This window comes from Epinephelus moara, chromosome 4 (assembly GCF_006386435.1).
Source record: "Epinephelus moara isolate mb chromosome 4, YSFRI_EMoa_1.0, whole genome shotgun sequence".
Classification (NCBI taxonomy): domain Eukaryota; kingdom Metazoa; phylum Chordata; class Actinopteri; order Perciformes; family Serranidae; genus Epinephelus; species Epinephelus moara.
The window spans coordinates 19,347,624-19,371,815 of record NC_065509.1 but is presented as its reverse complement, the minus strand read 5'-3'; the positions used below and the strand labels follow the sequence as shown (position 1 = coordinate 19,371,815).

At 40.6% G+C, this 24,192-nt stretch overlaps 3 protein-coding genes across 5 annotated transcripts; 1 reads left to right on the top strand and 2 right to left on the bottom strand.

The window, feature by feature from the left end:
• Positions 1-3: 3 nt before the first annotated feature.
• On the top strand, positions 4-4,096 carry nudcd2 (NudC domain containing 2). Its single transcript, XM_050041886.1, has 4 exons — positions 4-416; positions 2,305-2,353; positions 2,452-2,603; positions 3,519-4,096. Exons 1-4 carry the CDS (start codon positions 228-230, stop codon positions 3,600-3,602), a joined length of 474 nt encoding a protein of 157 aa, XP_049897843.1. The 5' UTR covers positions 4-227; the 3' UTR covers positions 3,603-4,096.
• On the bottom strand, positions 3,930-8,420 carry ccng1 (cyclin G1). Its single transcript, XM_050041885.1, has 6 exons — positions 8,207-8,420; positions 6,383-6,646; positions 6,028-6,281; positions 5,583-5,661; positions 5,309-5,419; positions 3,930-5,103 (listed from the first exon to the last, which is right to left on the bottom strand). Exons 2-6 carry the CDS (start codon positions 6,644-6,646, stop codon positions 4,912-4,914), a joined length of 900 nt encoding a protein of 299 aa, XP_049897842.1. The 5' UTR covers positions 8,207-8,420; the 3' UTR covers positions 3,930-4,911.
• Positions 8,421-9,049: 629 nt separating this feature from the next.
• LOC126389188 (septin-8-A-like) lies at positions 9,050-23,956 on the bottom strand. Of its 3 annotated transcripts, none has more exons than XM_050042736.1 (10): positions 23,817-23,956; positions 22,071-22,185; positions 21,729-21,924; positions 18,774-18,960; positions 18,524-18,685; positions 16,653-16,749; positions 16,279-16,447; positions 13,781-13,913; positions 13,501-13,688; positions 9,050-9,783 (listed from the first exon to the last, which is right to left on the bottom strand). In XM_050042736.1, the coding sequence occupies exons 1-10, from the start codon at positions 23,844-23,846 to the stop codon at positions 9,729-9,731; spliced, it is 1,332 nt and encodes a 443-aa protein (XP_049898693.1). In that variant the 5' UTR covers positions 23,847-23,956; the 3' UTR covers positions 9,050-9,728. The 3 variants fall into 3 exon arrangements, with proteins under 3 accessions (XP_049898693.1, XP_049898694.1, XP_049898696.1); XM_050042737.1 differs by having other exon boundaries at positions 23,832-23,951; XM_050042739.1 differs by lacking the exon at positions 9,050-9,783 and adding an exon at positions 9,820-10,808.
• Positions 23,957-24,192: the final 236 nt, after the last annotated feature.

Genomic DNA, 24,192 nt, shown 5'->3' with positions numbered 1-24,192 from the left:
GAGAGAAGAAGAAGAAGTTTCGAGAGAGTGAGGGGCAAAACAACATGGCGAGAGATGACACAACTACGAAATACTGAAACTAATTAAACTTGAGATGCTTACAACAACAGTGCTTTAAGGAGTGGTAAGGATAAAGTGTTAGCATAACTTCTCCGTCAGTCACACGCACTGTAAGTTAGTTAGTTAGCTGACGTTAGCCGACCTGTCAGCCGGTGAGAAGCCGCAGCATGTCGGTGCACTTCGAGGAGAGGAGTGGTGTTGTCCCCTGCAAGACACCCTGGGGCTCCTGGTACCAGACCATGGAGGAGGTTTTCATCGAAGTCAATGTGCCTCATGGGACTTCTGCTAAAGAGGTCAAGTGTCGTTTGGGATCCAGAGACATCGAGCTTCATGTCAAAGGGAAGGAAATAATTAAGGTAAACACCCAGTCAACATCATCTTAACCAATGGAAGTAAAGGTAAATGAGGAAGATGCGAGATCCTCTTTTCTCACATATTTTCTCTTTGCACTGTCTGAATCTATTGTAATGCAGAATGTAAAAAACAGGATACTATTTGTTGTCTATCTGCTGTCCCACTGTAATAAAAATATTAAAGGTCCAGTGTGTAGGATTTAGTGGCATCTAGTGGTGAGGCTGCAGAACTGAAACCTCTCCCTTGCACCAAGGTGTAGGAGAACTACGGTGGCGGACGTGAAAACATGAATGGCCCTATCTAGTACCAATCAGTATGTTTACATGCACAGTTAAGTAGAGCTATGGTTAGAGCTTGACCAGGCCACTTAATTGGACCACAGTCCTTGTCCCAGTATACTTGTACAGGAGGGTTTATTGACCAAATTTCTTGACCAAAGTATGTCCGACTCTGCTGCGATTGGTGGCAATACGCCCCCTTTCAGCTTGTTAGTATTGTATTAATATTCCAGTAGACCTATTACAGCACAGACCGAACAATCAACAAACAAGATAGCTATGGTTAGCTATCGCCAAACTGGTATCATGGTAGACAGCTTTATAACTCTGTACATTTCACCCATCCAAAAACGCACAGCTTTGGATGCAGATTTCACCATGTTGTTACTGTGTTCCTCTTGCGTTACGCAACTTCTGGGTCAAAGCCCGGGCCGAAACTGTGGAGCATGCGCAGAGCGCCTAGGCCAATTTGGGTCCTGTATACATGCAGGAGTGAGAAGACTCCCTGTCGCATCATCTGGGTGTGGTAGAGATTCGATTTAGTCAGACTAACATGTTCACATGTGTTATAATAGTCCAGTTTTAGTCAGACTAACACAAAAAAATGTTTTTNAATTTGGGTCCTGTATATATGCAGGAGTGAGAAGACTCCCTGTCGCATCATCTGGGTGTGGTAGAGATTCGATTTAGATGGTTTCAGTCAGACTAACATGTTCACATGTGTTATAATAGTCCAGTTTTAGTCAGACTAACACAAAAAAATGTTTTTCTCTAATGTCATGTAAGCATACTGTTTGGTTTGTCCGTTCTGGGCCACCATAGATATAATGGCTGTTGATAAAAACGGCTCATTCTAAAGTATTGAAAACACAACAATTCTTTTTGTCAACTTTGTCGGGTAAAATCACTTCTGGTAACGTTACTGTTCATAGCAGTGCAGAGAACTGCTCGGGAGAGTGCCATTTAAGATTGTTTTGTTCATTAAGTCAACACGTCAAAATGCCAAAGAGCTTCTATGTGACTGGCTATATGACTGGCAAGCTCATTATTAGCAGAGGCTTGGCGAGTGTAAAGTACTTTACTCATACTTGTACTTGAGTCATTTTTAAGCTAGTGCGAAGGTAGTAGTAGCATAAGACAACCTAAGGCATGATTCAAGGCCGATAAGGGTGAGTTTTCTCTCATATCTTGTCTCTTAAACACCAGAAAGGGCTTCAGAATAATCCAAGGCCATGTTGGCCTCAGTATTTATCAATCAAAATGTAGTTCAGTGTTATGAAATTAACCAGAAAGGATGAAAAACTGAAGGTCCCTCAAGACTTTGCAGTGTACAGACCACAGGATACACACCACCTTTCCTTTAAAAAAAGATGGCTGCAATGTAATGAAGTCGCATTGACTTCGCTTACACTGTTTCTGCCAATAGATGCCCCTAAGCCCCACACACCGGACAAAAATCTGGTAGAGAAACATGTCTTTGCTTTGTATACAGGCTATAAAGACTTAAGGTTTTCAGATCTATAAAATTATACACTGAAAGTGGGAGCACTTGATTTTTTTGAATACTAAGTGAACACATACATTAACGTCTCTTCTTTTTACACTCTGTCAGGGTAAGTTGTTTGACACAACCATGTCTGACGAGGCCACATGGACATTAGGTAAGCTGCATGCCTCTAAGCAACATGCTCATGAACTTCGACTGTGATGTACAGAAGCCACCCTTATCTCACTCCTGTTTACCTCTCTTTCTGCTCAGAGGACAAATGTCTCATCCGGATCGTTCTGATGAAGACTAACAGAGAGGCAGGGAACTGCTGGTCCTCCCTGCTGGAGGGGGAGTACTGTGCAAACGCCTGGGTCCAGGACCAGATGCAGAGGAAGCTCACACTGGAGAGATTCCAGCGGGAGGTTAGTTTAATTAAGTGCCCACTGAAGGGTCGTGGTGTATGTTGCCAAGACATTATTACAAGTCAGCAGACGCACACCTGTCTCCCTCTACATATGGCCACATCAGTGTGACTCTGTTAGCCAGGTAGATACCTCTTTTTAATAAGCCACCCCTAATGAATGGCTTAGAAGATGGAATGGTAAATGGACCTGCTTTTACGCTACATGTCAAATTCACCCATTCACACACACATTCACAAACTGGTGGCAGAGGCTACCAAACAAGGTGCCACCTGCACACATACACTGATGTCACAGCCATCAGGAGCAATTTGGGGTTTAGTATCTTGCCCAAGGGATCGATTAGTGGACAACCCACTCTACCTCCATAGCCACCTGCAAAATCTCTCATATTAGTTGTGACTAACAGCTTTATTGATGGTTTATAAATGATTTGTAAGCTATTAATAAATGCTCGTAGATTTCTTACTTTCTAATAAGCCATCAAGTCTGTGGTGATGAGATGCCAATAAATTATTTTTTTTCACTAATTGGCAACCTGTTCTAATCAATGTATTTTAACTGCTCCATAAAGCACTAGTAAATTATTTATTAACAATTAAATCAATGTTTAAAGCTTTTAAACCCTCTTATGTTCCTTATTAGAAAGTGGTACTGCCAAATAGAAACTTGATGACATCACTTTGCCACAAAAAAGACTTAACTGGTGTGGTATGGAGATGTTTTGGATAAGGAAAGCAATGTGATGTGGTTTTAGTTCATTTATATGTGAACAATGAATTTATGCTCAGAGCATTACAGATATTAAATTGAGTGCAGGTTTGTTTGAGTATTGTATGAATGAAAATGCACGCTAGCCTTGATAGGTGGCAACAGGGTTCCAAATAATGATTTACTTGCACTCTTCTTTGCTAGAATCCAGGATTTGACTTCAGCGGTGCAGAGATATCTGGGAATTTTGCTGGTGGTGGTCCAGACTTTTCCAGTTTACAGAAGTGACCGGTGTTGTGATGCCAAAAACATGTTACATGCTGGAGATGTCACCTCACCTCTGCCAAATGAACACTACTGAGGACATCGTTGGCGTGCAGAGGACCAGTGGATTAATCAGAGCTCCTGAGAGAAAAAGATTTGCCTTCAGAACTTTAACACCAGGTGGTCTACAAGACTGTACTGTTCAACAGAGACTCATCTGGCTTGTTTAGGCCTGATTTGGCAAGTTGCAAGACTCAGTATACAGGCAGAACGATTTAAAGAAACTGTTTTATCTGGTTATAAGAAGCCTTTGTGATGTGTCTTTTAATAATGAGAAGAATGCACAAGGAATAGCTTTTCAATAAAGTTTTATTGAAAGGTACAAGAACATAGGTTAACGAGATGGTGTATTCAATTAGCCATTTTGAATTTGAGAACACATTTTATTTTTACCACTAAAGGAAACTTCTACTAGACGGGGAAACTGGCAAAGAAAATGCAATACAAATTCCAATCCACATTTCCACTGCAACAACCTTTTTTTTTTTAGTGTTCTCTGCATAATTGACAACTGAAACCAATCAATACACGTGGTACTTCACTCTGTGTACACAAATTAAGAATTGGTGAAAACAACTCATCTGTAACCACTTATGACATTTCAGCTCTAACAGTATGGTCAGCCATACAGACACGATCGTCAGTAGCCTCACTTCACTGGAGAAAACCAGAGCTCCGTCGTTGTATCAAAACAAAAACAAAAAAATCATCACCTTGGGTAGGAGTGTGCATTCAGGACAGTTTAGCAACCTAGGGTGGGAGTTAAGGATTTCGGGCCCGATTTCTTGGTTACATTTTTGCTGTTCACAAAATCCTTCTCCCTCCTCTTCCACATGGTGGACTGAGGACCTAGGTGGTTCTATACTTAGTAGCTTAAAACCAGCAACCCGTTCCAGGAAAATACCAAACACCTTGGTACGGATTTTTAACAAGAACATACTGTACACTTGTGCAAGCAACTCAACCAGGAAAGTAAAACTTAGCAGGATGGCAGTATAAACCTTTCTGACGAAGCATTACTCCTTGTCATTGGGGCAGGTAACATACAGTGTGCTTGATGAATGAATGATAGTGAAACAAAGTTAGGGAAAAATAACATTTTTAGCTTTTCCTTAAAGAAATCCATCATCACAGATGAAGATCTGTAAGGAAAATAACTGGAGCTGTACGTGGGTGACCATACAAAGGTTGAATCCAATCAGAGAAAAAAGATCATCTGGGGACAGCTGTAATTTTCCCTTGCATGTAAGGTCACCCGTTCGTACCTCCAGGTTTAACAAGCTGACTCAGGAATGGTGGGAAGATGAGTGATCTTATAGTAGCTGTGCTTCAGCTGACGTGCAGTTCTTCCCGAAATAGTCCAGCGAAGCCTCTGGCCGTTAGGCCTGGAGCACCTGGTGGTGGCATATTCAACCAGGCATTTTCCAACCAGCTCTCGCACACAAATCAGGTCCCCGTCTCTGATCTGCAGAAAAAAGAAAACAAAAAAACAAAACAAAAACACCATACCCCTGAGTGTCTGTTCTTTAACGCAATAGTAACGAATTTCCACACATACTGACAAACAATCTTTGGGCTCTGACCAAACATAACTCCCAAAAGCAGAAAGATTATTTATGAGTTGTCAATTGCAGAACACATATTTAAGATTGTTGACAGCTGGTGCTTACATTCAGCTGCTGCTGCAGACTGTTCAGGGCCTCTTGTATTTTCTCAGTGTGCTCAGGATCATGTTGTTCCTGGGCCTCATAACACAGGAGAGCCATGGCGAGCATAGATGGCTGCAGAGAAACAGAGAGGTTCAGCTTTTTGACTTTTAATCAAATGGTTAGGAAAGCAGAACAACTGGATCACTTTGACATTATAAAATAATCTTATACAATATAATTCCAACTGGAAATAGGCCACCGTTAAAATGCTGGCAGACCAGTTATTTTGGCCTACCTTTATTTTGGAGAAGACAAACGAGCAGTGACAGGCTTTCAGCTGAGCCTCCAGTCTCTCAAGGCTCAGTATCTTCTTGCTGTAAAAAGAAAATGCTTTTAGAGTCTAGATGGCAACTTATTTATAAGATGGATGTGAGGCAGAGCTCAAAAGATTTGCGATCAATCTTCCCATGTCAATTCAGTGACAAAAATGATTTATTTTAACTTAAGCACAACAACGTCATATCACTGGTAATGTTTTGAACATATTTCTATATTTGTTTTACAACACGTCACATGAATCTACATGATTTCACATAGGACTGTGCCTTTTGGCCTTAAAAACATTTTTGGCTAGTGTTCTCTTTAAAGCCAAATATGAGAAGACACATTTTAGTAGAGTAAATATAATCTTGTTGAGTCATGGTTCAGCCCTGCAGGTTGATGTGACCGTCTGTCCTTACCTCTCAGCGTCGAGCTGCTCCTGGATATGGCTGTGAAAGAGGCGGAGGAAGCGGAGGGCTGTGGGGGCCTTCACCTTCCAGTACAGCTTCTCCATTATGATTTTCTCCATCCTCATCATGTCAGACACTGTAAAGCGATTCTGACTGATGCGGATCAGTTCGTTGGCTAGAGGCACGTTCTTCTCCTCTTCTGCGGACTTCACGGCAATGTAGAAGCAGCAGAGGCCCACGCAGGACAGGTGCTTTGGTTGAATCTGTGGAGGACAGGAAAGGGAAATTAGATTATGCAACAACCTTTATTACATCTAGTCAGCGAACATGATGCACTTTTATGGGCATTAATGGATTTACAAACCTTCATTACAGAAAGGAATCGATCCAACAAGCTGATGGCCAGTGAGAAGGTCTCTGAGCTGAAACCAAAGAACCTGGTCAGAGACAGCAGGTCCTTCACCTCCAGTTCTCTCAGTTTGGTGGTCATTCTGAGGCCATTGTCCTGGGAGCTCTCGATGAGCCTCAAGCCGCTCAGCTTTGGTTGATAACGGCCCTCCAGATCTGTCAGGGCCTTCAGCTGAACTGCAAAGGGCTGGGCTCCGGGTCCTGTCACTGTGTCAATCATCTGTGCAGATAGCAAAGAAGAGCTCAATAATACTGATTCATTCTAGCAGAAAAATCTTTATTTTTGACTACAAGTCTCAGCACTGATATTGTGAAAAGAATAACATGGATACGATGACAAAGCAGGTAGACATAACCTGTTTCACTCTGTTGTAAGATTCAAATAAGTTACAAATTTGCATCCGTGAACTGAGACCAGAAAAAGACAGCGGCTGCATAATGTTAAGATAGCCAAAGCCAAGATGATATCTAGCCTTTAATGGTATATCAGCCTATCTCCCCCTCCTACATAAAATGTCATCTCTCCAATAGGGCTGCAACTACTGGAAATATTTTTTGTCAATTCATCTGATGACTATTTTCTCATTTAATTGGTTAGATGTTTGTTCTATAACATGACAGAAGATGAAAAATGTTGATCAGTGTTAACAAAAGCTTAAGATGGCGTCCTCAAAGGTTTTGTTTTGTCCACAACTTAAAGATATTGTGTTTACTGTCAACAGAGGAGTGAAGGAAACCAGAAAATATTCACACTTGTGAAACTGGAATCAGAGAATTTTGACTTCTATTCTTTAAAAGATTATACAAATCCATTGTTTGTTCATCAAATTAGTTAGTGAAAATTTAAGAGGGACAGCTAATTAATTAATTCATTGTTGCAGCTCTACTCTCCAATGTTAGCAGCTGGGGGAAATACTATTTGAATGAAATGTAAATGACATCTAATGGTTGGTTCATTTTAAAACAGCTGTACTGCAATACAAATTATTTTTTAGCACTTTTCAGCATATCACCTTGATGTTGTTTACTAATAAGAATAGACCTGGACTGGGGATATGAAATGCTCAGGAGTAAGTGAGACATGGGAGAGTTTCCAAATGTGTAAGTTATCGAGTAACAAGCCTTCCCCCAACAGCTGTCATTGAACTGGACTCAACTGGACTTGGCAAAGGGTGGTGCTAACTTACTACATAGATACATAACAGGGGCAGGGACATGTCAAAGTTTCTCACGTGTTGAAAGAGTATAATACCATATTAACACTGATTTAAGTTCCTTAAAACATATAAATAACTGTGTTTTAGTAACACGTTTGATAGCCAGGGCACATGATCAGGCTTTATATCAGAGAAGCAGGCCATGTGAGTGGCACAGCAGGACCTGCGTCATGTCGGGACATGTCCCTGCCATACACACCAATGGAGAGCTAACACAGAGCCTAATGACAACAACAACCACAAGTCAGATAACACAGTTTAACAAATAAATCAATGGCTAATACTACAAGACACAACACAGCGGGTGTTAAATCAGTTTAACGTTGTGCTTTAAGACGGCGAAGGGGAAATGACAAACTAATCTGACGTTAACGTAACCGTTAGCTAACGCTACAACCGCTAAAGCTAACATTAATTTCCAACGTTCATAGCGTTAGTTTAGTCTCTTTTCAGCTACGGACAGCCACTTAACGACATGTTACAAGGTTTTAAATCCCCAATCCCACTTCAGCTTTAACATATAGTCAGTTAACATGATATAGAAGCAAGATTGGTTAACTTACCTTGGACGAAGTTACGTTGTCTTTAATGTAAGGAAAAAACAGCGATGGAAAAAAAGCCTCCACACACTTTGGATAAGCGAGTGAAAAGAGGTTTAAAACACAAAAAAGTGTAAGTATGTACTTTCAGTTAAGAAAGTTTTAAGCATAGGTTAATTTCTGCCTATGCACACCCCCCTACCCTTGGCGTAAGGCGACGGGGAAAAGGGCAGTCTGTGTATTAATGCGGGCATAAAACCAAGCCCATGACCAAAGATGGTGAGCTTTCATTGGTCATCGACGGACGGCCTTCCACATTCTAGATTTTGATTGGATATATTTCCAGTCATTCACAATTAAGTCCCGCCCATAAGGAATTGGGGGGCCAATCACAGGGAAGGAGGCGGGACATGGCCGTGACTTGCTATCCACTGTTACTTCATTATTATACTGGCAATAAAATAATGTTACATTTACACTAAAATCACTTTTATTTTCAACATTAAAGCGGCACAATTTACGAGTTAATTCCTTATCCGTTTTAGCGTTCGGTGAAATATATATATATCAAAAAATGTGTGCAACATTACAGCGAAGGAGGAATAACAGAGAAAACAGCAAAATTGTTGGTGAATCTTCTGGAAAACTGTCCAGAAATTATTAAAATGTCATGTACTAATTGTTTTCATAGGCCAGCCTTCATCCTTACACTCTGCTGCCTCTTCTTCTCTTTAAATGGACACCTACTGGCAGGTTTCTGGAACAGTCTGGAGAGATCCTGACCCTGCTGAGACCACAGCTTACCACAACCTGTCATTTTCTGTCTACTTTTCTGTCTAAATGTGCAATTATGGAGAGATCAGGGCACGTTTTCAATAAAGTTAGTCTTTATTACATCAGGATATACAAATCTGTAAGCGGGCCGACACAGACCCACCATATAGATCTACTGACATAAGGAGATTTAATCCTGAATATATATATACATCCAGGCTTTTTTCATGTAACAACAGTATATGTACTGTATATATAGATTTTGCAGTTTAAAACTATGAAATACTTCTATCTAGCTCTGTTTGACACAACATAAGGGCTGACATGTTAGCATATGATATACCTTTTATGATGACAGTATCTGTACCATGACTGATTTAAAGTGCTTATAAATCATAATATAATGTACGATCAGTACAACATTTAACAGCAGTATCATGTCACTTTATAACATATATTTCACAGTGTAAATTGTCATCAGTCAAAAACTACAAGCATAACATGGCAGATAAATGAAGGTAGCACATCTAGTACAAAAACTGAGATTTTGGCAATGACGATCTTTTAACACTCTTGGGAATGAAGGTTAGGAGCCATGCAGAGACCATGCTACAGCTTAAAAGCTTAAAGGAGAGTTTAGTAGACATGGAAGACTTTAGGCTAAATCACTTCCAGAGATGTTAAGTGCATTTCTATAAAACTGTTATTTCACATTGTAAAAATAATACAATTGATAGTTAGTCTGTGATCTTTTGATGTGGTAGAAAGTCTTCTAATTCAAATTCCTTCCTGAGGTTAGGGAGCACGCAGATGGGAGACTAAAGAAGCTATGAAAAGGAAAGAAAAGCCAGGTCATTTATTTGAACAAGCAGTCTACATATTCAGCAAGGTTATTAGACAAATCTTAACAAGATATGAAAGTTTAGTGCAAATGATAAGTTTTGTTATTTGTCCTGTGTGCTGCCACTGAGGGAGACAAAATCAAAGCTGAAACTTGAGTTAAAGGGATAATGCTTTTATAGAAACACTGTTAAATCAGACAAACATTTCTGATACATCATGATGACAACAAGTGCAGTATGAAATGCTTTGAATCACGCAAATGACTGATGAGATGGGAAGTCCCAGAGAACTGAGGGAGTTTAAGGGGAATGGGTTCAGCTGACCAACAGATGAATTGATGCTCTGTTTGGGTTTCCACCGACATTATTTATTTAAATACAAATTATGGCAACATATTTGCTTCATTTCCAGACTCACTGTAAATTAATTCAATTACTTTCTTTATAACTTTGCACAGAATGGTGTTAGATCGTTTCGTACCTCAAACTACCAATAACAATTATCAATATTTTCATGTACATTATTAGAAATTCTGTCTTTCAATAACCTACTGGAGACCATTCAACTTGTGAAAAGCTGCATGTTTGAAAGCACACAAATGCTTCTTCCATGTTAATACATAACACAGCTCACAGCCATCAGTTCGATTCAGTCAGTAACTAAAAGTCTCCCGTTCTTCAACGGGACACCAGGACGTGAACACACATTCATGGCAAGAACATAAAACAACACAAGCTACATGTTATGAAAACAGTCCATGGATTGTGCGTCTAGCAGAGTCAGCATTAGGGACAAATTAAATACACTGAGCAAAGCTACCTTTTTGATCCGTAAGTACACAGTGGCTTACAGCCATCACATTGTTCAGTCTGACATACGTGCATAGTCACTGTGACACTGAGTCCACACATACAGTGTCAGTAAGTCATGTCAGATATGACAGTCTCAGTTTCCCATGCTGATGGCAGACACAGTCCTGGTTTCACTGGATGTTTGATCCAAAAATCAACTGAAAGGGGAAAAGAAACAGGACAGAATACGGAAAAAAGAAAAAATGAAGGAATTGAGGAATGGTTGAAATCAAATGAATAAATGAATGAAATGGGAATGCAACAGTGTTTCGGTTGTAACTTCTTTTCAGCATCCACTTCCTTTCCATAGACTTATACATTTTACGCTACGTTTAGCGTCAGACATTTTATCATTTATATCAGATTGTTTAAAAAACCCATGAAAACCAGTTTCTCCAAACCAGATTAAGAGCCCAGACACATGTTGCCCTTTTTGCACCCTCAAAGTCATTGTTGTCAGTGTTGACACACAGAAGGCCCCCTCAAAAGCGAGAGCGACGCTGTCATGGGGAGCTTTCCCAAGCACAACAGCTGTGCCCTGAAGTGAACAGGCACTGCGTCCGATAATGCACACTGCACTACATAACTGATATGTGTCCCATCATTCAATATACTTTCATGTTAATAAACATTAGTATGTATTTTTTCTGATGCACTGACCTGTAATTACCACATCACTTCTTGAGAACCTCCTTAACAGCTGCCAACCTAAGCTCTACCAGTACTTTAAAAATAATGTTAAAACTATCTTACGTCTTCCAAATGAAATCTAACACTTCGTACATACTTACACTTAAACTGAAGCACAGTATATATTTTATTTATACAGTTTAAGATTACAGAGACAGTGCACATTAATAAACATGGCCAGTAAACATTTCTGTAAACGTGCCAGTTTAGCCAGCTTTGCTAATATTCAACTGTAGTCCCGGGGCAGGTGTGATGATGTTACAATGCTGCCTTGGTAGCTGTCTGTTATGAGCATTGTCCTGTAGTGCATTGCATTGTGGGATATTCCTGCCATCATAAAGTCCAGTGTTTGCATACTGTAATATTTCTCTGAAAATAGTATGCAATTCACAGTCTATTGGTTTCATACTAAGGTTTCGGAGATACTAAAAACTCTCACATACTGATTAGCCTACTGAATAACATGTTCGTATGGAATTTCAGACACAGAGAGAAGTAGATTATATTAGTACAGGATGACCCAGAGCATTTCATCTGTCCAATGGACAGTATTTTGATAAACACTTAGAAAACAATGCCTGGAAGAAGATCATCTCCGAACTCAGGATTTCTGCTAAGTAGGCTATGCTATTTTACATTGCTGTTAGCATTATGCACATTATGGTTATAGTCACTTCAACATCAGGCACAACCTGCCTACGTGCCCTTGATTGTTGGCACAAGAGTAGGCACCAAGTGCCTGTCTGGTGAGCCTTGTGTTTTAACAGACGCAGCATGTCTCCCAGCCCCAGACTACATTCACAGGTGGGCTGAAATCAGATTAAAACTGAATTTGTCGAGACGTTTCTCAATCCGATCACTCAAATCAGGAGTTCAAACTGTGTTTAAGGTCAAATCAAACATGACACATGACACTGACACCATGTCTACACCACAGCTAACCAACCACGTCTGTACCAACAGAAACGATTGCATATAATAATCGACTTTGTCACTGCTGCTGAACACTAAACATACCACTAAATTTATTAACTAAAGCAGATACATTAATTCAGCCGAACATTTGCATTCTGAAAAACAAATCAGGTAGTCTGAACAAATTCTCGCCTTTAACGTTTAACTTACACAGATGTATTTTCAACACCTGACAGCTTTTTTATCATACAGTCCTCATCTTCCTCAATGTCATAAATCTAAAGAATTATCGTATTAATCCTTGTGTGCATATATTTAGTGTGCCTATGTGCAGCTCTTCTTTCATTTTTTAAAAAAAATACTTGATAATGTATTCACTGCTTTTATTAAAACTGGGTTATACAGCGTGGTCAGAAGGATCCTCAGCTACAGTATTTTAGAGGTAGTAGAAACCTGTTGAAATCATCTTTGGCCCTTCGTGGGATTACACTGGCTTAATGTTTCTGGCACTCTTTAACATTTTCACCCACATGGTAGGGTATTAAAACCAGTACAAACTGCCATTAATGGTCAAAGGCTTCCTTTTTTGTTTTCATTTGCTTCTGTTTTCCTAATCCTTAAGACAGCTTTGTGATTGTGGATTTTTCGAGGCTAATCTTGAGCATTGAGCTGTGTATATAAACTCTGAGCGTATGTAATCGATCCTGACATATATTGTTTCCACCTGCAGAAATTATTGCGGCTCTATGTGGGATGTCTGAGTATCATCTGAGTTGCACATGGCGTGAGCAGCATCGGTGAGACCGGTCGAATGTAAACAGAAGTGCCCCTGCCTGAGATACAGTCTGGCAGGTCAGCCCGCAGAGACATAAGCATCAGGCTGTGTCATGCAAGCTGTGACCCTTCCCACTATGTCTGGGCACACAGTGTCAGTCTGAATCTATCCCTGTATCAGTTTATGAGCCAACATGGCTTCTGGGAAAATAACACTATCTCATTAATCACGTTGTACGGCTCTTCCTTCTGTCTGCTCAGCTCTACATACACTGGCTTGGAGAATACGTGTCCGTGGCTTGTGAATATAATGTATGTGTGACATTAACCAATTAGCCTTGAGTTGCCTGAAAGATTTTAGTGTTACTACTATTTAGTGGCATTAGCGCTTGCTCTGAAAACTATGGTGTACAAATAGGAACCGCTTGAGCAGCAGTACAAATGAAATCCATGCAGTAAAAGCAGACTTACTTCTTCTTGTCCTTGTCCTTCTTGAATGGTTGTGAGCAGCCTTGGAGTGCCTGTCCCATCAGTGTCTCAGCTGCAACCTTTCTTCTATTGAAGGCATTCATCTCCTCCTCCAGTTCTCGTCTTTTCTCCTCCAGATTCTTCTTTTCTTCTTGGTGCATCCGCTTGAGCTGCTCAAACCTCTCATGAAGCTACAGATGATGATGATGACGGGACAGGGCAAAATGTGAGATTGAACAATTATGGTATATTTCCACTTATTTATGATCATGTTAACCCTCACCTCTTTTTCCTTTTCTTTCAGCTCTGCCTCTGTCTCCTTCACTTTGTTGACAAACATCTGTCTCATTTCTTCTTCTTTGCGCTGCAGATCCACAAGGAACTCCTTCCTCTTGGCTTCGTACGTCTCCTGAAGGCTGAAGATCAGAGTAAAAGCATAGTTAAAGGGACAGTTCACACTAAAATCAAAAATACCCTTATTTTCCCTCTTATCTCATCTGTAGTGCTATTTATCAATCTAGACTGTTTTGGTATAGGTCATAGAGATGTCTGCCTTTTCTCTAGTATAATAGAACAGGATGGCCCTCAGCTTATGCTGCTCAAAGCACCGAAAAATTACATTTGAAAAACTCAACAGCAATGTCTCTTTCTACAAATCATGACCCGGTTACTCAAGATAATCCACAGACCTTGTTGTGAGCAGTTTCATGTAGGAACTATTTTCTTTCTATTGAACTTCACCCACCAGCCATAATAGTGCACAGAAGAAGGGATCCATCTACTCATGGACAAGAGGCTCGTGCTCGCGGCAGTGCAAGATATAAACAAAAACGGCATCCTCCTTGGATGAGCTTTAATGTCAGCTAGCTTAGTGGTGCTCAGGTGAGCTAGCAGTAGACGCATGTTTCCTTCTATGCGGTGATACTGTTGGCAGATGTAGTTCGAGACTAAGAAAATAGTTCCTACATGAAAATGTTTGCAACAAGGTCTGTGGATTATCATGAGTAACTGGGTCATGATTTCTGGAAAGAGACGTTACATTGAGCACCACAAGCCCAGTGCCATCTAGTTCCATTATATCTGAGAGAGCAGACATCTTTACAGCCTTTATCGCCAACGCTTGACAACTCACACCAAAACAATCTAGATTGATTAATAGCACTACAAGTAGGAGAAAAAAAATGTCTATTTGATTGTGTGTGAACTGTCCCTTTAAGGTCAGTCTAATGCCTTGTTGGACAGGATTAGTACCCAGGAGCAGGTTGATCCAGTTGTTTTTAAGTTCTGACTCATCTCAGATGTAACATAAATGTTAACTAGGTGGGGACTAGTCTCGCTCACCAGACCAGAAAGGTCTGGCTGGGCCGACTCTCACTGTGAGATTAGAGAAAAAAACGCCCCGGCTGCTTGTACTTCTTTCAACCAATCACAATTGTTCTGGGCGGTGCCACAGCAACGGTGCGCTTGCAAAAATATTGCCGGGGGGAAACAGGTTTTGGTGTAACACGCCCACAAAAATATCACCTACAGGACGTGAACCATGGCAGAAAAATGGCTACATCCCCGCAAGATCAAACACCGCAAAAGTTAGTAAAGGACGTGTTGAAAACGGTTGAAAACTGCTACACAACCGGAGGTGTGAGGGTGGGACTTCAGCAGGTGGCTCGTTCCGCCCAATGAGAGGCTGATCTCTGCAGCAAACTTCCGCCCACTCAGACTAGGTGGGGACTGATGCATTGCAAATTAACAAGCAATTCTTATGTAGAGCTTTACTCAATTTTTACAGGAACTGTCAGGCGTAGCGGGAGCAATAAAACTAGCATGTTAACATATGACCCATTTAGATCGAAGATCAAAAGAGGTAATTTGACCTGACACTTGATCAAAATGCAGTTTAATAATGATGTAAACTGGGAATATTTTAAATTAAATAACACAAAATTAAAAACGACAATGATTCCACTCACTCTAAAATACTCCACAGAGGCATACACGGCGGCATTACCTGGCTGCAAGGTCATTAGGTCATCAGCAAGTTAATGCAATACGTATGATTATGATGACCCCTCAAGCACTGGCGCAATACCCTTGTGATGTGTGTGCATAGCAGCGGCATTTAACACCTATATTATATTTCTGCATGTATGCATATGTAATAAAATAAAGTCATATCTACATTTACAAAGGATTGTTGACCCTAAAAATTGTTATATCTGGAGGTTATTTTACAGTTAGGGATGACTTCCTGTTTAACTAGTTGATTGATTTTGATTGGATGGTCTGAAATTAGCTAGTGGTCACTAAGAACTTTAAATAGGCAGAGCTATAAATAGCTGGTTAAACCTAATCTTGAACTCTGTCGGAGGTACAACATCTAACATATCATGTGTCATGACATAAACACAGGAAGTTACTGTAGTTTCTCCCCAGTATCAGGGAGATGGGAGTGACTAATCTTGACATGAATATATGACGACACTAAAAGTTTAGGTGAGTCAAAAATATAACCAAATATATAACCAAATACATCAATTAATTACACCAATAATTAAGTCTGGACATACACATATAAAGCTTTGCACTTTTCCTTTAAGCTCTAATTGGTTGGTAAAAAGGAGAAAAGCAAAATGCATCTGAAATTATGTAAACAATGTGTGCTGTTTATCAATAATGTAATTAATCGCCACAGTTTTTACATCTTAAAAGTGCAGGGTTTTTTATGGCAGTTCCACTGAGGTAAGCTGCCCACATGCATTACATCACTGCTATCCCTAATTTCACCTGAACGACTGGCTGTCAGGGTCTGTGTCCTTAAACCCCATCTCCTCTAGCTTGCAACGGCGGTAGAGCTCATAGTGTCGAGCGTGAGTTTGCTCCCGGAGATCCTCCATGTTCACACGCAGCAGCATCTCCCTCAGCTTCACAAAGTCGCAATGGTTTTCATTCTCCACTGGAAAAAAAACAGAAGCTTAGTCATGCTGCACTTGAAAATGAATGTCAGTGCTTACTGTGCTCATAAAAACAGAGTATAGTGATATCATGTTTGCATCTCAACAGAAAAACTAACAATAGTTCGTCAGAAGGCTACTGACTAAACAGCTGCTACTGTCTGGGGGACTTTTACGATCCTTGTCAAATCCATTCGGCAGACTCACCCTGTACTGAACCCCAGGGGTACAGCCTTGCTTTCACCATCTTGTTTCCCACTTTAACGTCTTCTACACTTCCAACCACAGCAAAGGGAAGATGAGTCTGTAACATGTAGTATTGATATTGTTACAATGTGGTTAAAAATGGTACGACAGTTGTCATATTCAGGACCGCATCCTGCTATTACGACATGCTTCTAAATATGTGTCTCCTGGATTTAAATGGTGGTTTACATTGTTCTACCTCAACTCTTTTTACAAATGTCCTGCATTTTATGCAACATCAATCATAAAATAGTAGTATGATAATCAGACTGAATTTAATTTCACTTCAATATTCTATCACTGCTATGCTACTACTCCTATACTAGTGATATTACTAATACTGCTGTACTACTATACTAATCGTACTACAGTCGTAGATCTTACTAGTATTTCTATGCTATTAGAATAGCTGAAAAAAATCTGAGATGTGGTCAACAATTCAAAGGTCTGGAACAGAGACCTGCACCGGGTCAGGTACCTGCAGGTACCAAACAAGAAACCTACAAAAAGCTGTGTAATGGGTAAAAATATGTATATATATAAATTCAAGAATACACGCACAGGTAAAAATGAACTACACACAGGTGGACAGTAGGTGAGAGCAAATATATGTATATTATTTTTCACAGTAAATCAAATAAAACAGATGTGCAGTATATGTGTTATATTTTGACATCATATTATCAAACTGCAATGCCTTTTATTTTGAAAGTCAATGACACAAGTCAAGCCTTTGACCCCATCGTCACATCATCACTGAAGTGGAGGACTCTAGCGATGAAACTGTGCAGCCAGAGGATGGGATGGCAGCCTACATTGAGTTCAAGACACCCAACGAGGATCCTTTTGAGGTTTTATAGTGGTGGAAGGAGCATGCTAAAATGTCTCCTGACCTCGTAGTGGTTGCATGGACTGTTTCACCACGAGCTCAGCCCAGGAAAGACACTTTTCCTCCACTGGATTTGTAATTCAAGCACAGAGAACCCAGCTGAATGTGAGTGAGTGTAGCCTGTGTGTGTTTAATCAAAGGTGTGGGTCAGGTCGCGGGACTTTTATTAACGGGTGCGGGCGGTGTGGCTTTGACATAGACATACTGACGGGTAACTATTCGAGCTTCACAGGTATGGGCAGGTGCGGGTATGCAAAAATGAACCCATGCAGGACTCTGGTCTGGAACCACACTAATAAAATTCTTCAATAAATAACACCAAAAGAATGGTGCAGACTAATTAATACAGAGATGGAGAAAGTTAGAGCGCATATTGTAAAATCGAGCCGTTTTCATTCCCAGATCATCAAATACCAACGCTTTGTCACACCTTTTGGCGTCTGATAGCGATGCAAAAGGCACCCTTTGAGATTTACGAGTCTGAATGAGATGCACTTTCAGCTAACTCCAATGTGAACCCATCTGCAGCATTATTAGATGCTCAGAGCAGCTGATGTAGTATAAATGAGAAAGTCCACGTAAAGAGGTCTGGGTGAATGGATAAGTCAAACAAACACAGGTATTTCACCCAGGAAATGGCTGTTTGTGTCCCATGTGAAGCCAAAAGTCAGTGTCATGTTAACCAAATCATGATCTTTTCCTAAACCTAAGCAATTAGTTAGTTAGTTTCCTGTGAAGATTAAAGTTTACTTTGAAAAGACATCGTATGCATGGAACGAGCGGAAACTGACACGTCCAAAACTACACTCGAGAGATACATAGAGCGTCATAGTTTGGCGCGCAGGGTGAACGACAAAGCTGTACATCTGAACAGCTGAACATCCTGGGTGAATACATACAGCATTGTATTATGTAAGTGTGTCTGTGTGTTTCTAGGACTCACATTCATGGACGTGTTGATCTCTGCAACAGCTTCATCCTCTGTAGGGAACTGATAAATCTGCACTCCATTACTGACCAGCTCGCTCATTATCTTGATCTTTAATTTGTCCAGTTCGCTCTTGGATACAGTGTCTGCCTTTGCAATGACAGGGATGATGTTCACCTGCGTGGAAAAAACATAACATGAGTGACAGACTGAGGAACAAGGAACGTTGAATGCTGAAATACAAAGTGCCAGATTCTGCGGTCACCTTGCTGTCCAGTTTCTTCATTGTGACGAGATCAAGGGACTTCAGGGAGTGTCCAGTGGGAGCGATGAAATACAGACAGATGTGGATTCTTGTGTCATGGCAGTTGTACAAGGAACGTTTTATTTTTAGCTCCTCCTCGAGATACCTTTCAAACTGGGCGTCAATATACTCAAGAATGGGTTTGAAGCTGCACAGAAAGACAGCAAAATACATAAAAAATGAGCATCATTATCTTATCCTTACATGTATGAACAATAAACTTAACATCCCTTGCCTTGCTGTTTGAAAGACATGCTAGTGGCCTGGTTAAAAACTCTGCAGCTACAGTCTCTCAGCCAAGAAAGCCTGCTTTTTTTCACTCCCTGCTGTTGGAGCACTCAAATGTCTATTCAGATTGCATTAGTTCTACCAGTCATTCCCATATTCCCTCTCTCTCCTCCCAATTCACATGCCAGTAACAGGCCAGATCTCTTTCTCAATTCCATTCTGTGTAACTGTGCTGGCTGCAGCCGCAGAGCAAGAGGGAGAAATAAATAATAGCTGGTTCTGACCTAACCAAAAGTGTTGTGTCATTCACAAACGATTTATATAAAAGAACGAATCTTTTGGGTCATGGCTAGATAGAAACCCTAGACTTGTGAAAGTCTTGCGAGCTGCCAAAATGCTCCTGTCTCACTGTTTCATGGTGTGACAATCTGTGGTTACAGTCTGGTTAGATTTAGGCACAGAATGCACTTGGGTTAGTGTTAGCAAAATATAATGGTTTGGGTTGAAATGATCACTTGAAATATGAAACATAAAATCCTGTGGAAGTGTTTGCAAATCTGGGGTTACCACAAATGTGTGCCACAAAATGCAGTTCATTTTAAGGCCACTTGAGGCTGGCTCCAAAACAGTGTCAATCCTCACAGACCCCCATGTTAAAATGCCCAACTTTACAGGAGAAATAAACATGTTTACAGCCTGGTACGAAAAACAGTATTGGTTCCATTTACATTTTATCAAGGCCCAAATTTTTTAAATATGTGGCTGCTTGTGTGAAAGACTGCAAGGTGTTGCCCCAGTCTATGAATCAGAACCACCCCTCACTCCCCCACAGCTCCACCCTCTTGCCCAAATATGGTCACTTCTGGCTCTAAAAAACCAAGATGGCGACAGGTGAAATGCCGAACTCGAGGCTTCAAAACGACAATCTACAAACCAGTGGGTGACGTCCCCGAAGCTACGTTCATTATCTAAACAGTCTGTGTACACAACCAATTTTTGAGTGAACGAAAGGATCTGTTTGTTTGTTTTTTAAATCTCACCACCTTTCATGATTTACAAAGCTTTGCAAAACCTGCAATATGAAAAAACAAGTAGCTAAGCCTGAGTCTTTCACTGAGATAAACAGTGCATGTTCAGTGATGCATTCACTGAACATATTACACGGTCAGCCCTGTCGCCTAAAAATTATGCTTATACAACTAATTTGAAACATATATTTTAGGGAAAACAACCTTTTAGGAAAACATAATGCAGCAGAAGTTAAAAAAGTGTTGATACTAAACTGAACGCATCAGCAAAATGTTCACTGACAACGTATTTAGGTTGTTTTCTGCCTAAATAGGCAATCCCGTAATACACTATCCACTCATAGTGACTACAGCATAATTTTTGATACCTTTTTTGGATTTTTTTTTATTTTATTTTTTTCATTAACAATTAGTCAAAATCACAATCATTCTCTAACCTTAACCAAAGTGCATTTGTTGCCTAAACCTGAGACAGGAATCTGGATGCTAACGCAAAGTTCTGGTGCCAAGATCCTGCACTTTGTATGCCTACTATCCTCCCCAACCACCTCCTACCGAAGCCTACGCCGCAAATCAATGTATTGTTTCGTTACTTGAAAGAAACATTATGTCTGATCTGATCCATTCAATGATTATTTTGCAACATAATTAAGAAAGCAGTTGAGTAATATACAAACATAATTTCTAGGAGACAGGATTGACACAATGAACGTGTTGCTGTGATGCTCAAGTCGCCCCCTGCCCTCTCCCTCTGTTTCCTGTCTTGAAGGGTTGAAATAGGAAGAAGTACTGAATATGTAATTAATAATTAGGTGTTGTGAAAATATACATTCTGTCAATAATATGGTAGGTATAGGAGCCAAATATGTTATTAGGAGGTTTGCTTTTAACTGTGTAATTCACTGTGTCGGCATTGGGGGCGCTGTACTGTCACCTGGTGAGTTCAGGTATGTTAGGATGTGACCTCACTATGGTCATCAGGTGTTTGGCCCAGAAGGGCAAATGGTTTTTGACCGCAATGGTGCGGAACGCTACAGTTTTGTTTGTGTGTTTTGTATTGAACGACAAATGTGGATGTAACAGATGGACTTTGCCATGCACACGTGGAATAAATGTTACGGTGATGCAACCCAAGAAGTTTCATGGACTCTGATTCAGCATTTGGGTAACGAAGCTAACGTAGCGTGTCCAGCAACAGGCGCGTCAACCCTGGTCAAATACCTCAGTAGCTAGTAGTAGACTCAGCTCCTTTAACAGTAGGACTTCAGCTTTCGTTTGCAAATAGTATCTTTATCCAACTAAATTCTCTGTTCTCAGTTTAATAGTTAGCGAGTTCATTTGAACATTCAGCCATGTGTCAGTTTAGTGAGTGGATTTACACATAGTTGGAGCTTTGGTCGACAAGCACAGAATGATTCAGTGAATGAATATTTCTAATGAATGGATTCTAGTGATTCAGTACACTGAAAAGAACTTTGCCCATCACTACTAACAAAGAAAAAAATTCTATGAATTTTTAAAGATCAGTGTTGAAACAGCACTGATAATTTCTGTACCATCTTAATAACACTATGTATTTTTCTTCCTTTGTGCAGCACAGTTTCTTTTTCAAAATCTAGACAACACTAATAGATAAACAACAATTGATAAGAATCTGTACCTTTCGTCTTTGTTGATCTGGTCTCCAAACCCCACAGTGTGCACAATGGTCAGCTTGAGGTTGACATTGCTCTCCTGCAGATCGTAGGTTTGTGGCCGTAGCTGCACCTCACTCTGATAGTGGCTGGCTTCCTCGTTTTCAAACGTTGTGTTGAAAAGAGTGTTCATTAATGTTGACTTGCCTATCCCCGTCTCACCTTTGCAAAAAAAGAGAAAATGAAACATGGAGAACAGAGATGAGGGAAAGATGAGGTGATGCATTAACGCTCCAAATTCCATCTAACTCATGTTACGGTCATAGCACTAACTCTGGGTTATGAACTCCTCCTGGGTGCAGACGTACCTACGCAGAGGATGTTGAAGCAGAATCCCTGTGCAACTGATTTGCTGACCAACTGATCTGGGAGACTGTCGAACCCCACATGACCTCCGAGCTCCAGGTTTCGCTTTTCTTCGTGCTGAGGTATTCAGAAAACAGGCAGGACGAAAAAAATATCAGACTCAAGAACCCTTATTTCACCTTATTCATGTCATACCACTACATATTAAAGGAGATAATGACAAAAATCAATATAAGGGCAGGGTTAAAAACTCCGTCTGTCAGATCCCATCCCCACATTCTGCTTTCAAGCTTAAAAGCATTCTCTGCAAATGAGGTCATCTCTCGCTTCCACTTAACACACAGAATAGTGCGCAGTGAATAGTTCGGTCTCGATATCACAGATTCCTCCTTTACAGAATCACAAATCTGGGAGGAAAATGAAAAGCTAAGAGAATCATTTGTGGAGCACAGATGTCATAATTTGCATTGTGTGTCTTGTGTCTGTATGCAGAGCTTAAGTACAAGGCCTTAGCCTCGGTTTGATGATGCAGTTATGGTTTATATTCAGGGCTATACTAAAAATATTTTCAACATCGATGAGTTTGTCAGTTATTTTTTAGATTAATAGATAAGTCATTTACTGTTTTGTATGTCAGAATATAATTGAAAAGCTTGCTTGTTTTGCTCAACCAATTGTACAAAATCAAAATGTCTAATTTGGTTAATGATTCAAACAGAAGAAAAGCACCGCATTTCAGAAAAGGGACACACAAAATGTTTAATTACAAATCACTTTAATAGTTAATTGGTTATAAAAACAGTTTTCTATGCCCGAGACTTGTATATTTTCCATGTTACACATTTAGGTGTTTTAATCTACACAACAAAACATACTATACTGACTGTATTTTCCCCTTGGCTGTATAAACTGGGAAGCAGTTCATCTCCCATTGCAGAAACACCCTGGGATACTGGCATCTAGCAAAAAGCTCAACATGAGGATCGGGATGTGTTCAATGCAACAATCATCCGTTTCTGTCCCTCTCCCTTCACACAGACACACAAAGAGCTCTTTATCTAGATGTTGTTTCACAGGGTGGGAGGATATCCAAGCTGCTGGCTGCCCTGGTACCCATAACTCCCCTTACACAAACACACACACACACACTACCTTAACTTAACAAAGTCCTGCATCATTTTCAGTGCAACCTGTGCACAGGACACAGGATACCAGGCACGTACTGTGAGCCAGTTATGATGGCTTTGTAACTGACTCATTGATCGCCACGAATTACACGTTTGGCTAATACATATTTAATTTTTCGCTGAACCATCTCGAGGAGCTAGCTGCCACTTGAGGAGGCTGCTACTTATGTTTATCCTCTTAACTTAGTCTCTTAACTGCCTGCTGTACTGCGTTTCATTCAACTGCTGGCACCCGTGTGCACCTGTCACAGTGTTGACATGGTAAACAGCACACGCAGTTTCATGCTGCACAGTTGGATGCAGAAGTGCACGTCTCCACAGACTGCACACATCATACAGCGACGACGGTGCATCGTTTCTATTCAATCCGTCTTTATCCACAACAAGCTTCCTCGACACCGCAGCAGCCGACCCTGCTGCATTTCCTCCACACAGCCCATCACCATCACCATCACCTTGCTCCCACACACACCTGAAAGCCATGTTAGTTTATATCTGCTCTGGCGACACCCAAAATCATGAGTCACTGCAGGCCCGCAGACAGGACATCATCATACTTACTGCGAAGACATCTACCTCATTGGCCGCCATCGTCAGAAGTGGCTGTGTGCCGTAATTATCTGTCTTCAGCCAGACCTGCTCCCCACATGAAGCACGGACAGACTCACACTGCTTTCAATATGGCCACTTGGAGGCAACACCCCCTCGGTGCTGGAGGGCGACATTACAACAGCTCCACACAGCCTACCTTATTTAGTGCAAGCTCTTTTCTTTTTTAGTTTGTTTTTTTGGGCTCAGTAATTTTTCAGATCACTGATTAGACTAGCTAAAGCCACTGCCACTTCAAACAACCAGCTAAAACAGGAATAGCAGCAATGCTCTGTCACAGCTAACCTCCATTTTCAGCTCAGATTTTCTCCTCTTTTATCAACTTTGA

Coding starts and splice junctions, on each gene's coding strand:
- LOC126389188 (XM_050042736.1), bottom strand. CDS start 23,846: ATGGCGGCCAATGAGGTAGATGTCTTCGCA. Junction 22,186..23,816: donor ATGAGGTAGATGTCTTCGCA/GTAAGTATGATG, acceptor TGAATACCTCAG/CACGAAGAAAAGCGAAACCT. Junction 16,448..16,652: donor CCCCTGGGGTTCAGTACAGG/GTGAGTCTGCCG, acceptor TTTTTTTTCCAG/TGGAGAATGAAAACCATTGC.
- ccng1 (XM_050041885.1), bottom strand. CDS start 6,646: ATGATTGACACAGTGACAGGACCCGGAGCCCAGCCCTTTGCAGTTCAG. Junction 6,282..6,382: donor GATTCCTTTCTGTAATGAAG/GTTTGTAAATCC, acceptor TGTCCTCCACAG/ATTCAACCAAAGCACCTGTC. Junction 5,104..5,308: donor GTCTGCAGCAGCAGCTGAAT/GTAAGCACCAGC, acceptor TTTTTTCTGCAG/ATCAGAGACGGGGACCTGAT.
- nudcd2 (XM_050041886.1), top strand. CDS start 228: ATGTCGGTGCACTTCGAGGAGAGGAGTGGTGTTGTCCCCTGCAAGACA. Junction 2,354..2,451: donor CGAGGCCACATGGACATTAG/GTAAGCTGCATG, acceptor CTTTCTGCTCAG/AGGACAAATGTCTCATCCGG. Junction 2,604..3,518: donor TGGAGAGATTCCAGCGGGAG/GTTAGTTTAATT, acceptor CTTCTTTGCTAG/AATCCAGGATTTGACTTCAG.